We start from the raw sequence: 15,483 nt of genomic DNA, 5'->3' as shown, positions 1-15,483 counted from the left end.
AGGACTTAGTCCTCTCCTTTCCTTTTCTGCTGAATCAGGATGGCTTCTGCAGCTCAGAGTCCAGTGTCACTTTGGCCCTGGTGTTTGGGGAAGGGATATCACTTTGCAGTCTGAGGGCACTATCGGAGCTCAAGCTCTGGATTTGCAGGCTGTTGTGTCAGCGGAGCCTTCTGGCGACATGAAACAGGAAGTGGTGCATAGCTCCACGCTCCACGAAATCATCCAGATCAGGGCCAAACAGCCCAATGGGGCAGACTGGGGAGTCCAGGAGGGTGGCCTTGTGTGTGTCCTTGATCTTAATAAGGTATAAGAGTATCAATTAGTGATTAGCAATTAATGGGAGAAGAGATTAGTCAGCAGAAGAGGCGGCAGCGCGTGAGTGTTTGCTTAATACTTTGCTTTGCTTCTATATCTGTTGCCCTGCCGATCGCCTGGGCAGTAATTTTCATAGCACGTAGAGTCAGGTCAGTCACGCTTCTCAGCTCCTTGAAAGAAGCAGGGTCCGGGTCTGACTTTTCCACGGAGGCACAGAGGAGCTTGCCTTGGGAAACCTGGAGGACCATCATAGAATGGAGCACCGAGCCAGCTCGTGCAGTTACAGAATATGTTTCTTATTCCGAGGCTCCTGGGAGGGGAGAAGCAGGAGAGTGCAAGGGACGGGACAGATTTCATGAAATAAAACGATTTACAAGTGTAGCAAGATGAGACTCATGCTCTCTTAATGAGGCCAGTCTGTTTCCGTGAGTGCTGCCTCTGCATGGATGTATTAATATCAATATATTAAATGACATAACAGTATATTAGAAATGATACAGGATAATATATTGTGTAAATATATTACAATATATTGAATAATACATGAGGAATTGACGCTTTCATGTATTGAAAAATGTGACAATATATTTACTTATAAATCACAATGTAATTTTATATTCAGTAATACACTTTATAATATATAGATAAGATATGCATGTGTACAAATATATTGAACATATATTTACTCACGCAGTATATACACACACATATATGGAAATATATATTTCTTATTTCTAACGATCATTTATGATGTACAGGTGCCATATTTTAAAATATATTTAGTTTCCTAGCATAAGCACACCTGCTCATACTAAACACTTAGTGAACAGACTATCACTGTGCTGAAAGTGCACAGTTATTATTTTTCAAATTAAGTAATAATTCAATAGTGCTCAGCCAATGGTAATCCTGACCACAGACTCTTCTCTTCTGGGCAATGGTGACCCCACAAACTTACACATACCAGAAACCCTTTTACATTTCAATATATTACAGCATTAAACACTAACAGATCTCCCCCTATATTAATATTGAGCAAAAACACATGAAATAACACTTACTTTTTTAACTCTCCTTTAATAGTCAGAAACAAAGCATGCTGGGAACTAGAAATCTGCTTTAACTCATTCAGTGAATGTGTATATTTACATGTGTATATGGGAATATCTATGAGCAATATATACTCAATAAAGGATCAAACATTATGAATATTAGATGTATCTTTGTCCTAATTTCTAAATATATTTGTATGTATCAATATATAGCCATATTGTAACGGAACTAGTCAGACACGGAAGGTGAGTAAAAGATAGAGAGTTTATTCAAGTTCGTGCAAGGTGGCAGGTGAAGGGTCGTCTTGAAGACAGGTGAGGAACAGTTCATTCGTGACAATAGTGCTCCGTGCACAAAGGACTGATCCTATGCTTCTCACAGGTCGCCAAGGTTCCTGTGTCCAAGAGGCGAAGGAGAGCGTCCCGTGAATCTTCACAGTATTCCTTCAGGAGCTGGGAGGATGACAAGGAGCAAAACAACAGGTAAGTAATATTCAGGTAGGATACTCAGATAGTAGAGCTAGTTGACAGCGTCGGTCCTTGAGGTGTCTCTCCTTCAGCTTTGTAAAGCAGCAGAGATGGTTCATGGAGTAATCCTGTTACGTCAAGATCGGACCATGAAGTGAGCTGAGGGAAGTGCTTTTATGTGGCTGGTGATAACGAGGTGCAGGTGCCGGTGATGATTGGAGATACACAGGTGATAGTGATGAGTGACGGGGAAGACGGGCCATTCTGTGACACATATATTGTCAATGCATATATTGCTGTATATTGAAAAATATAAGCACTATTTCCAATATATTGTAATATATTATGTAATATATCACATTATAGTTTGCAGTATATACCCATATATATTTGTTTAATACGGGTATGTAATGAATTTAAGCTATTATTTCAGCATTTAGGGAATCGAGTCTTAAAGACTCGGGTTAATTGAATTGAATTGATATTAATTCTAAACTCATAATTTATACATTGTTAACGATCCGTCCAGCGAACGTTAAAATCAGGGTATCTAAACAATTTTGTTTATCTTACTTCGTGGCCAACGATAAAAACAAACAATAGTAATTTATCAATTTTGAGCAAGGTAAACGAGATCTTTGGCAGATGTTTAGACTTGAATATCACACAACACAAGACAAGGATTCTTTATAAATGAAACAAAGTTTATTTGCTAATCTACGATAAAATACTAAACAAAACACACACACATACAAACGTTCAGGAAATGAGTTATTGCGATTTGAAGAAAGTTTAAGTCTAGCACTCTTTTGCTATTTCGTAAATTCAACTGGAGGAAGATCACAAGCAGAGATTTGGCTATCTTTGACTGCATACAGATCAATTCACCAATTTCCAGCAAAAATGGAGATATGTTTTACTTGCGCGTTCAAGTTGAGTTGACAGCTCATTTCTGGTTGCATTTCCCTTTCCTGTTTGGGGAATGGTAACTAATTAGATACTCTATTGTACTAACTAATGTGTATACATGGTATAAATATGTAGTACTTACGGATAAGTGGGTACAAATAGGCAGGTCCTTACACTATCAGCCGTGTTTCTTATTTGTTACCATGTACATACACTTCTGGTAAGTGCTTTGTGTTACCACTCATCTGCCTGTAGGTACAAGATATTTACCATGTATTTACCGGGGAAGTACACATACTATAAAATAACGTGCTACCATATCTGTCTTGAATTGACATTTACAGTAGAGCAAAAGGTCATTTTATTTATTCAGCAGAGTTGCATACAAAACAGATTTGCATAGAAACTGGAAGTTATTATAATCACTGACAGATTATCTCAACTTGGCTTGTCTGACATGTTCCAAACTCAACATTTACTCTTTGTGTACTACTGATGAAAGCCACTGGGAATAAGGTATGAGAGTTTTTACACATTATTTAATAGAAAGAGTTCAAATGTCAATTTCAGTTTAAGGTAGGTAAATATGTGAAGAATAGAAAAATATCTTTGTAGATGATAACAAACGATAACAAATAGATGATCCTCTCATCTTTCTGCTCATGATTTCTGGTGAGTCACAGTTGTTACAGCTTCACTTTAAAATGTTTTTTGCAACAGCAAACATAAAATATCCCTTGTAGCCCCTATTAGGCAGCCTGACATTTTTTTAGCTGCAGAAATGCTCTCAGCCTGTCAGTCACTTTGCATGTTCATAGTTGCTGAAATTAGTTGGCTGACATGTCTTTAGACGGCGGCGCTTAAAAGAGAAAACGTGTGGTTGAAATTAGTGGAAGTTAGCAAAACAGGCAAAATTTAGAAATTGCATGGTCATTTCTTTGATTATGTAAACTTGTTTATTGGGTTAGTGGGATTTTATATTTTTGCCTGCATGTTGATGTGCATCATCATGATCACCTTCCACACTCATCTGCCACACCTTTAAAACACTTCGCACTTCATAACAACTTATTGATATGATTTAGTTCCATATGAGAAAACAAGTTTTGCCACTAAACTTCTATGTTTTGTGTTTCAGGAGTTTTTGGACAAATCTGGAGAGGGTTTTTCTAAAACTAAATCAATATGTGGTCTTAAAGGATCCACAGTAAACATACATGTCCAAATACATGTCCAATCATACATGTACAAATACGACTATTATTGGTATAAATTAAATGACACATTCTGGATCAAGAGATGGGATAAAGAGATGAAAAATTTAAAAGCATATCCCGAGTATAAAGACAGGGTTGAATACATTGAAGACTGACAAAACCAAACTGCTGTCCTTAGACTGCACAACATCACTGAAAATGATGAGAGCAAGTATTGTTTCATATCAGTAACTGGAAAAGATAAAGAAACGGTCTCAACTGTGGTGTTTTGTAAATGAAATGCAGCTGTTAGTTGTTGCTGTACTAGATGAAATTGCAAACACTAAGAAGGGAAAGTGAAATTATTCAACAAATTATTCAGCAGTTTTTTTTTCCCCCTCAGCAAACCAATATAGATGGCATATGAATAAGAATACCATGTTGTTTTACCTCTAGATCCTCCAAAGAGCGTCTCGGTGTCCATCAGTCCGTCTGCTGAAATAGTGGAGGGAGATTCAGTGGCTCTGAGCTGCATCAGTGACTCAAACCCATCTGCTCTGAACTTCAGATGGTTTAAGGAGAATCAAAGCTCAGCTGTTGGATCTGGACAGAGTTTCATCATCTCCAGCTTTAACTCCAGTCACAGTGGACGCTACTCTTGTGAAGCTCAGAATCAACATGGATCTCAGAGATCAGCGTCTGTTTCAGTCTCTGTTAAAGGTTTTTTGTATAAACAGACACTCCTGTGCTCGTCTTTACATCTTTTTCTTTGGCATTACGCAAATATTTCCACACCGTGACGTAGACATGTGGGGGCGTGTTTGACTGAGATGTTTTAGAGGGGCGTGGCAGAGTCTTAACTTTGATAAAGAATATCTCTTTGGTTTTGAGGCTTTAGTCTTTGCAACTTCAGGGATCTTATCTATGCATAATCAGCTTGTAACACTCCAAAGAGAAAGGAGAACTTGAAAGCGCATCATATGACCCCTTTAAACATTAGGTTAACTAATGTGAAATTTTGTTCTGGTATTATTATTATTAATGTTGGCCAGTAGACTATTGAGAAAATAAAATTGAATGTTAGCTAGGTTAAACTAGTTTTATGGCTAGCTGTCTTTCTAGTTTCAGAATTAGTTTGTTATAGTTTTTAATGGAACTTAAGATTTACTGCATTTTTTGTGTGTTTTAGAGGCAACTGCAATAAAGCATCAAGAAAGACATGAGCATGCCAGCAACCCTGAGACTGATAATTGATGGTAAGAGAACAACTATGAGAGGTTTATGAAGTTTCATAGATGTTGAGGATGATGAACTGAGTCTGAACAGGTAAGTGTGATTGATGAATACTGTTTTCCAACCCCTTTAGTTTCACATATTAACAACTGTGTTTTTTGTTGTTGTTTTTTTTACACTAACCTCAGGCTAGTCTAGGGATTCATTAAATTTAGGAGCAGTAAGCTGTATTGGCTTAATAGCCCTACACATTTCCCCATTTAAAATGAAAAAAACTTAGTAGCGTTCATTGTTGTTTCACATGCAAACATTACATGCAAAAGGGATATTTATTTACACAAATAATGGCATGATCATATTTCCAAGTGACATTTTCGAATCTTGTACTGTACATATGATTTTTGCCTAGGTATTTTTGCCATATACTGTTCAGAAATGGTGTTAATGTCCAGAAAAATTGGATAGATTTCCATATATAGCTTCTCCCTGGGTAGTGTTGAACTGTAGGTTCTGGTAGATTGGGTCTGATTGGCTCTCATCATTAGACTTGGCACTGGATTTCTTTATGGTGGCGTATGGTCTGTCATCAGGAGTGTTCTGATAAACAAAGCATCGTTCTGTTAATAAGCTGTTGAAGTGGCTTATAAAGTATAAGCAGAAGTTGTGATTGTGGTGGCTCAGATCTTATGATGTTTCTGTGCTCCACTCACCTCCTCGCTTTGATGGGAATTGTATATAGATCTATCAATAACACATCCTGAAATAAAGCAAACAATACAGTTTTTAAACCGTTTTTTAAAAATACAGTTTTGGATGTAGTATTTAAAAGTTTACACACTTGACTTCTTGACTTTATTTCTGCACTGACAAACAGTGACCAGTCCAACTGCACACATGATGACCATGATGACCAGACCACCAGCAGCGTAAGGAATATAATATAAAGGCACTGGCCATATATGGGCAATTGAGGATGATTTGTTGTGTTCAGCACCTGTATATTATATAGAACACATTTGGGATATACCATTTTTGATTTTCATTATGTAGCAAATGTGAAATGTCAATATACATATAAAGGGGAAGTAACTTGCCTGTGTTTTTGCCTGCTGGACCAGATTCTTTGACAAAGCCTTTAAAAAGAGTACTTAATAACATAAGTAAACGCTTAAGATAGAATGCAGGCAATGAAATAAGAGGTTTGACTACCTGCTGATGTCAGTGAGAGTGTGTTGTATTAGTGGTTGAAGATATAAAAACAGATTATCTTGGTTTAGTCGAGTGCATTTCAGTGCTTGTTTGTGTTTCCAGCATCCTGTGATGAGTCACTTTTTCCACATTTCCAGTGTTGGCTATATGTAAGTTTTAGAGTAATTTCAAAGACATGTCTGTATTTCTGGTGTCAGCCTAAAGAATAGGTCTTCAAACAGTCTTGTTTGCTATTTAATATGAAATAACATGGTAGTACTGCAACCCTTCATTACCTTGTCTCACAGGCAATATCGCTATATAACATTAAGCATTTGGAAGTGTAATGAAATGCATAATGTTGCTCATCATTCTTACCTTTAGTTACTATCAGTTTGACTTTCTTAAATGTGTCTAGACCAGATCTCTCCACTCCACACCAGTAAATCCCAGAGTCTGTCTCCTGTAGATCAGTGATGTTCACAGTGAAGCTTCCAGCTCCATGATCCTTCAGTGTGTATCTCCCTGTAGGTGACTGGTCAGATTTCACTAAAGTATCTCCGTATCCACATGGATCTCTGCAGAAATACTTTTTGTTGGTTGAAGCCCAGCTGTGGGAACACGTAATTGTGATGTTTCCTTCACTGTATCCTTGTCTAGAAATTTCACCAGTAGTTGAATTAAATTCTGTTAGATAAACAAATGTCTATTAGGGTTATTTATTGTGTTGGCACTGTCAGTTCCTCTTCAAGACACTTCGGTTTCAGTTATTCATTTGCAAAAGTTACTTACTGTACTTATGGTCTGACAATATTACAATAGGAAGTGTGAATGCTTCACAACCACTGTATTGATTTCCTATAAATGTGTTATTTACAGCACAAATTTAAACTGACAGATACAGTCAGTGGAGAAATGATTTGGTCAGAGCAGGGGTAGGTAGTTCAGTCCTAGAGAGCCGCTGTCCTGCAGAGTTTAATTTCACCTGAACAAGCTAATCAGTGTCTTCAGGATTACTAAGCCTGCGTCACAATGTGCATACTATCCATCCTAAATTATGTGTGATATTAGTAGTTTTCAATACTATTTAGGGCAGATAGGGTGGATATATGCACATTGGGACGCAGGCAGGTGCATTTGTTTTTATTATTGTTGGAGCTGAACTTTGCTGGACTGCGGCTCTCTAGGATCAAACTTGCCTATACTCCTGGGTCAAAGAGATCAGGCTAACACACATTTATGACTTTTCTCTGTGTGTTACTATAATGACCTGTAATAAGCTGGAGGTTATTGCTGTTTTTCACCCATGTCTCCATTTGGGTTTTGCCATACTTACAATTGTTAACTCAGAGTCATTAGGGGTTTGTCTATTGTACATTATTATTTGCATATTTATGAGTTCAATCACATTGCAACCTGTTTGATAATATAATGGTGCCATGTCTGCTTTGGTTGTTGTAAGTATTGTAAAAAAATAAAGAAGCAAACAAACAAGATAGTCTCTTCTTCACTCCATTCAATGCGTTATGGTTCAATCACTGTTTGTTTTATATATATATATACATACACAGTGCCTTGCGAAAGTATTCATGCTTTACGTGCTTTATTTCATGTTTTGTTATGTTGTAGCCTTATGTTAAACTGCTTGTAATTAATTTTTTTCCACATCAATCTACACTCCATACATTATGACAAAGCAATATCAGTACTGTCACAACTTCGTAAATTAATAAAAAAATGAAATGAGTACATTGCATAAGTATTCAAACCCTTAACTCAGTACTTAGCTGAAGCACTTTTGTCTTTTTTGTTTGATGGGTCAAGATTTGCACATCAGTATAACAATTATCTGCCATTCTTTACCTCACCTCTCAAGCTCTTTCAGGTTGGATGGGGGCAGACACACATTTTCAGGTTTCTCCAAATACTTGATTGGGTTCAATCCCAGGCTGTGGCTGGGCCACTCAAGGACATGAGTTGTCTATAAACCACTCTTGCTGTGTGATTAGGGGTCATTGTCCTGTTGGAAGGTAAACCTTCTGCCCAGGTTCTGAATGCTCTGGACTGGGTTTTCATTAAGGCTATCTCAATATTTTGGTGCACTGAGCTTTTCTTCTACTCTAGCCCCAGAGCATGAGGCTGCTACCAGCACACAGTACTTTTGGGATGGTACTCTGCAGGTGACGAGCAGAGCTGGTTCTCTTCAAACATGAAGTTTGGAATTGAGGTTCATCAGAGAGTCTTGTTTCTCACAGTCTGAGGGTCCTTTAGGTGCTTTAAGTACATTTTTCAAGTATCTGGACTTTACTGGAGTAGTTTTATTTTGAGTAACTTTTACTTTTACTTCTACATTCCAAAGCATACAATCATACTTTTTACTTTGCTACACTTCATAAAACATATCATTACTCCTTAAAATATATCACATGCTCCGAGATGCAGAAGCCATGTCTGATTCATGAACAAACGGATTCTTTTCAATTAACTAATTAAATGTACTTCGTCCACCACTGCAAAGAAGTATTAGGATAATATTTTTTGTGGTTATAAAAACAGACCTAAGCCAACAACAGCATGTAAAATGACTTAAAATGCATTATATAAAAACAATGAGGCAATTGGTTAATTCATAAATTATATGGAATAACACTGATAGATAATGAATAACAATGTTAAAATACATAATTTAATACAAAATAAACAATTGATGTACATTACATAGCCTATTATTACAAATGCCTGGGCGCCAAAGACACCCAGGTAATTGCTGGTAATTGCTGTTGTTACTTACAGGACGATCAAATCCTTGTTTAATATTGACCAAACATTTAGGCTAATTCAAATATGCACTTAATCTTTGGCCACTTTGGCCATCATTTTTGGCCACTTTTTTGTGATAGAAATGCTACAGCCTCTATAATTTCTTCAACAAAAACAAGTGGACATCACAACCCTTTCAAAAATGAACAATGGTTTTATCGTAACTGCTTCATTTTCTTTTGCATGATTTCTGAATGCTTGAGACAATAAAATCAGACTGTATTAATAAAATCCGAGCCATAGGTAACTGTCTAGAGCTACAATTGTAATTTGTAAATGATATAATTTAATTTATTTATTTAGCCTACTTTTATATTTTATTAAAGGTCTATTTCGACCCCTATAGTAGGTGTTTTTTTTTTTATTGTTTTTTTTACTTGTATAATATTTGACGGAAGGGGCACAACAATACAATCCTGCTTAGGGCACCCATTTGGCCAGCAACGGCCCTGACTTCACTTGAAGTGCAGTAACATCTACAAGCAATATGAATGCTCCTGAGCTAAATTTCTACTGTCCCATATAAGGGTTTGAATACTTATGCAATGGAATAATTTAAATTTTTTATTTTTAATAAATTTGCAAAAATGTTAAAAGCCTGTTTTTTACTTTGCCATTATAGTGTGTGTAAGGAGTGGAAAAAAGTAATTTAAAGCAATTTAACATAAGGCAGCAACATAACAAAATGAAGGGGTATGAATACTTTCGGAAGTATCCATCCATCTGTCTGTCCGCACTTAATTTAAACTAAATGTGTAAAAGTTAGACTCACTAAAGCACATGCATTTTAATGAATTAAGCACTGTTCATAATAAAACATGATTTTTAAGTAGATAAAATAACTGTTTAAAAAAAAAAAAAAGAATATTGGAGTATTCAAGAAAATATTGTTTCAGATTTTGCAATTCATGTTTACGTCAATGTGTTACATACTGTTTACCAAAGTTACAAAATTTGTAACTGTTTGCAATTTTTGAGTGTAAATTTTTTCCACACCAAATGTTTTTCAGAGTACTTAATCCCTGTAACATTTTAGCATTTCACCTGACATGTCACACTGTGGCTAATTTAAGGGAACCCTAAACCTTTTTAGAATTAGAGAAATATTGTTTTACCCAGGTTAAAAAGTAGGCTACCCTTAGCCTGGGGTATAATAACCCCCCCATAGCCCCCCCCCCCCCTTAAGACCATTGTAAACTTTCAACATTCAGCAAACTGAAATCACACATATATAAAGAGCTTACCTGACAGAAATATCCAAATCCAGAGAATACAGAGGAACTTCATTTTAAACGGGGATCCTATTATGTCTATTCCAGATTTTTAATGCGGTGATATTGACCGACTGTTGGTGATGTTGGAGCTCTGTTATACCATCAAGCGCAGTATTAAACCTGTATGCCTCTGTCCTCCTGTGCACTCTTTCTCACGTGTAAGCTGGTTTCTAGACGCCTACACAATCACATCCAGAACCTGACCACTTCCTCTTGATTAACTTTTGGTTTGAATAGACATTCCCTTTTCACACAGGACCAGGGTCAGGTTAGTTCTGCCTGTCATTATTGATAATGTGAGGGTTGAGGTGTGCAGTCTGATTCTAGGCCCATGTGAAATAACCCCTTCAGAGAGAGAGTCATGTGCTGCCTGTACATTAGTCAGAATGAAATTTCAGTGGTTAGGAAGTAGTGGGAATACTAAAAGCTGTTCTCCTAATTGTTGGTTATAATTTATATATATATTATTATATAATTTAAAACACTACAGTGTTGTTTTTCAGCAGTGTTGTTAATATCACATTGCTTTGTTATTGTTAATGGGTTTCTTAGGAGGGTCCTTGGCGATTAAAATCCTTGCATGCCATTTTTAGGTTGTCGTAATTACAGCAGAATATTTCAAACTAACTCTCTTTGATTAAAAACAAACAACAACAACAACAAAAAAATATTATTAAGAAAACTCCATCATCTAAACCATGTCTTTACCACAGAATGATAAAAGTACTAGTACCGGTAATGTTATTTTAAAGCTGTTGTCATTCCCCAGTGAATGTTAAGTAATCTGTACAAGAAGAAAAGTGCATTACTGTTTTTCGTTTATGAAGTTTTCATCTCTAGCTTTCTAGTTTCTTAGTGTAAATGTAATTTTAATGCTGTCAACCAAAGTGAGAATCATTTCTCTGTTTTTTTGGCAGAAACTACATGATAAAATATAGTTAGCTTTAGTTAGTGTAGTTTAGTAAGCTGCTATCAAAAGAGTAGCTTGGAAAGCCACATAACATTCACTATTCGCTTCCTCAAAAGGAGCTGCCTCATTTTCACTTTCTTTGATGTTTAGTTTTTTGGTTGGTGTTCATATAGTTTTAGTCTCTCTAGTTTACAGAAGATTCCAGGAACTAATTATTTGTGTGTGTGTGTGTGTGTGTGTGTGGTTGTGTGTGTGTGGTTTATTCATATAGCAGACATGTTTGCCTGATACAAATGATGAACATTAGCAGATGAACAGAAACAATATATTGCTTTATTTTTTTTGGAAAATTCACTTTTTATCTTAAAAAAACAACAATATTAAAAAGTGGCATAACACACGTGATGCATGTGATTGATGGTTGCTCAATGATTTGCAAATAAAATAAGTATATATAGACATCTAAAATCACTTTTTATAACATCCATTAAATGAATTACTTGTCTACACAATAATAACTTCTTCATTTGGGGGCTTTTGTCAGCAAATATAGACTTCTGATTAAGTTGGGATGATCACTCTGCCATCAAGATGCGCAGGATGTTAAACGTCAAGAGCTAATATTTGATATTTGATAGTACTTGATTATTTAATAATAAACTTGCATTTTACAGGCTTGTAGAATTAAATTTCCCTAAGAAAAAGAAGTTTATTCAAGTGTGCTATTAGTATAGTTCTTTTAAACTAAGAACAGGAAAGTATACTTTATCTACTTTTTGTGTACTTCTCAGAAATATTCTTAAAATTACATTTAAGTAGACTTGACTTGTGCTAAATATATTTGAGCCATACTTGCGCTCCTAGAATCCATGTTTTCATTGTTATATGGTAGGGGCACTATACACATCTTCTGTACAGAAGAAGAAACCAACTCAACAGATGCTTCCACGTGTAATACGACCATCTGACATTAACACTGTAACACTGACTGTCAAGCTTTTGGGATGTTGATCGACTACATTTTGATTATCATTTTGAATCCAGTTCATAGTCTTTTTTCAGCTTTTTGTTCAAAATGTTGTTTATTTCTTTATTTTTTATTTATGAAGCTTACCAACATTCAAGTGTTTAAACAAAATTGTGCATGAAACTAGAATAAAATGTTTTTGTTTACAAGCAGATACCCTGTTCTTTCTTTTGAGGTTTTGTATTTGCAGATATGCATACAACAAAATACAAATTGGGGCATAGTAATATACTTAAAGTATGATGTAAAGTTCACTTAGTAGTTTACTGAGACTATATACACTTCAAAGTATACTAAAAATGCTACTACAAGTATTTAATTAGTAAACTATCAGTATACCTATGTTGACTTTTAGTATAGTTGCAGTGAGGGCTAAAAACTTTGATGTAAACTAGTTGTGTACTCAAAGTTTACTACTGTTATACTTAAAGTATACTTAAAAGTATACATCTATATACTAGAAAGTGGGCCAGATTAGTCCCAAGGAGCATTGAAATAGTACACTGATATTTGTATAATTACTACATAAAGAATACTTAAAAATACACTTGAAGTATTGTACTTTTTGGTAAGGGTTACTTGTCTTGAACTTGAGATCCGGGGTTGTTGGTCTGACTGGTTCTCTGAAACTTATTAATTGATGCAGCAATCAGAGATGTCCATATACTTCATTTGATTGGACCGTGCTGAGGTTTAGACTCTGATAGACTGAATCTGATTGGCTTTTTCTGATTTCAGTGTTGTCTGTAGATTTCATCTCTGTGCTGTTCTGTGCGAATATGAAAGCACATTGTTATTGTGGCTGCCAGGCATTTGTAAAATGTAAAGTTTAAACATTCGACAAGAGGCAAAGATGCAACCTAAGAAAATTGTAAAAAGAAACGAGAGTATTGGACAAATCATGCATTGAGTTATTTTGATATTTAGCACAGTGTGTGTGTGTGTGTGTGTGTGTGTGTATGAGCACATAGTTTCTGAGGTGTTGACTCTCTTTCTGCACTGATGAACAGTGGCCAATCCAACTAAAAATAAGATCACTGCTATGACCAGACCACCGACAACATATTGTGAAGTGTGTGCAGACACTGAGGAAATGAGAGAGAGAGAGAAAAGTGCATAAAAATATCTCCAGATCGAATAGTACTGCTGAACTTTGCTTGGAAACTATTAAAAAGCATCATCAAACCTTGTCCTGGAGTGACCCTGTACAATAAACTCCCCAGAGTAAAATTTACTCTATTCAGAGAACATTAGGTCCCACTCTACTGAAATAAAATAAGACATATACCTAGTGATGGTGAGATGAAGCTTCATGAAGCTTTAAGCTTGGTTCACATAAGGGTTCATTTCTGGAGGCTTGATTTGCTCACAATACCACCTGGTGGCCAAAGAGTGTAAAACAAGCAGATATATTACAGACAGAGGTGGATAGTCCAGGGGTCAGAAACTAAAAGTCCTGCCATATGTTTATTCCACCCATGAACTCAAGCAAGTCTCAAGTACCACTGGTCAGTGCGGACCTAATTTTGCCAACCCAGAAACACTTGTTGTTTGGTGAAAAGAGGTATGTATTGAGATGGGCCATCTGTATAAAAGCTTAATTATCATATAGCCTACTGCATATTATGCAGGTAAAATGATTTCAACATAAAATTATATATAGCAGCTTTAAAGATGACATTGATAAATACACAATACTAAGTTGATAAAAACACAATACTAAGTGGTTAATGCATGCAAATAGAAGAATAATTTAGAAAAACACACGCAGAGACTATGATTATGAAGTTTTATTGGCATAATGGTAATGCTTATATATTGATAGTTGAACTGATATCTATGTGTAAGGTTGTCCAAGATTCAACCAAACAGCCATGCAAATTATGATTACACAAAATAAACTCAGTACAGGAGCAGGAATTGTCAACAAGTGGAAAAACAAATATCTAGCAAAAAATAAAAAATAAATAAATAAAAAGAAACAGAATCAGTCACAGCGCCCCTTGTGGTCACACAAAAGTATAACAATTGTCACCTATATTCATTAATATTTTTAAACATTTTAATATTTGAGCTTCTAGAATGCCTTTTACTGGACATGTTGCTTTGATATTTTAACCATTAGATTTATACCGATTCTCTGAATTTCATTGCTTAACACTAGGATCAGAGATTTCCATAGAGTGCATGTGAATTCTCGTAGACTGAATATACTTGGCTCTTTCTGTTGATAGTTTTCATCTGTGTGCTGTTTGTCTTAGGAGCGTCATTCTCATATACACGGTCATCCTGCATCAAGAAAACACAAGTGCACTGGGTCATTGCAAAATAATATGAGGCTGGGTATTTTTGATCCTTATTAAGGTCAGATGTACACAGTCTTTAGCATCACTCACCTCTTCAGCTTTGCTTTCATTGGGCAGTGTGACGCCTGTCAACAAGCATATGGAAAAATTAATGCACAGAAACAGGGGAAACATAGTAATGGCTCTATTGAATTGTATTTCAATTAAATTGCTTTTAAAATGTTGATATTAGTTTGTTTATATATGTGCACATACCTTCTGATTTCTTTAATTTTTTCCTGTACTGATGAACAGTGACCAATCCAACTGCAAATATGATCATGCCCAGACCACCGACTGCATGTAGTATATACACTGTAGACTTCACAGATGCTGAGGAAGAGAGGGAATGGGATTCTTGCATCATTTAAAGGAGCAGGTTGTTTGGCCCTGACTGTAGTCAGATACTGCCATCATCTGCATTGTTTCCCTTCAATTAAAGATGCATTGACTTAAGAAATGCAGGACTTTTAAATAGTACGAAACATCTAGAGCTATTTACTTAAAATAGGACAAGTATGTTTAAAATACACTTGTGAGGAAGGTGTTTTAGGGTGTTCCTTTATGGTGATAAGAAAATAAATAAATAAAATAAGACAATAAGAAGCTAATTATTTTGTAACCTGTTGCCGAGAGAGTGTGTGTGGTGTCATCAGGGCTGAAATCTCTGGTGGTTCTGCTTACGGTGACAGATGGTGATTCTGAATGTGCTGCTGGTGTAGTTGTGAGTGAATCCGTGGATGTTT

At 35.9% G+C, this 15,483-nt stretch overlaps 1 protein-coding gene across 1 annotated transcript; it reads right to left on the bottom strand.

Moving 5' to 3' along the window:
- Positions 1-5,471: 5,471 nt before the first annotated feature.
- Positions 5,472-10,643, bottom strand: LOC306873722 (CMRF35-like molecule 9). The gene is made up of 6 exons (XM_079423205.1): positions 10,426-10,643; positions 6,740-7,048; positions 6,268-6,306; positions 6,012-6,167; positions 5,884-5,930; positions 5,472-5,770 (listed from the first exon to the last, which is right to left on the bottom strand). Exons 1-6 carry the CDS (start codon positions 10,466-10,468, stop codon positions 5,615-5,617), a joined length of 750 nt encoding a protein of 249 aa, XP_079279331.1. The 5' UTR covers positions 10,469-10,643; the 3' UTR covers positions 5,472-5,614.
- Between the last annotated feature and the right edge of the window lie 4,840 nt (positions 10,644-15,483).

Source organism: Barbus barbus (genome assembly GCF_936440315.1).
Source record: "Barbus barbus genome assembly, chromosome: 8".
Classification (NCBI taxonomy): Eukaryota; Metazoa; Chordata; class Actinopteri; order Cypriniformes; family Cyprinidae; genus Barbus; species Barbus barbus.
Note: the sequence above shows the minus strand (reverse complement) of the source record. Positions and strands in the feature narration are given on the sequence as shown.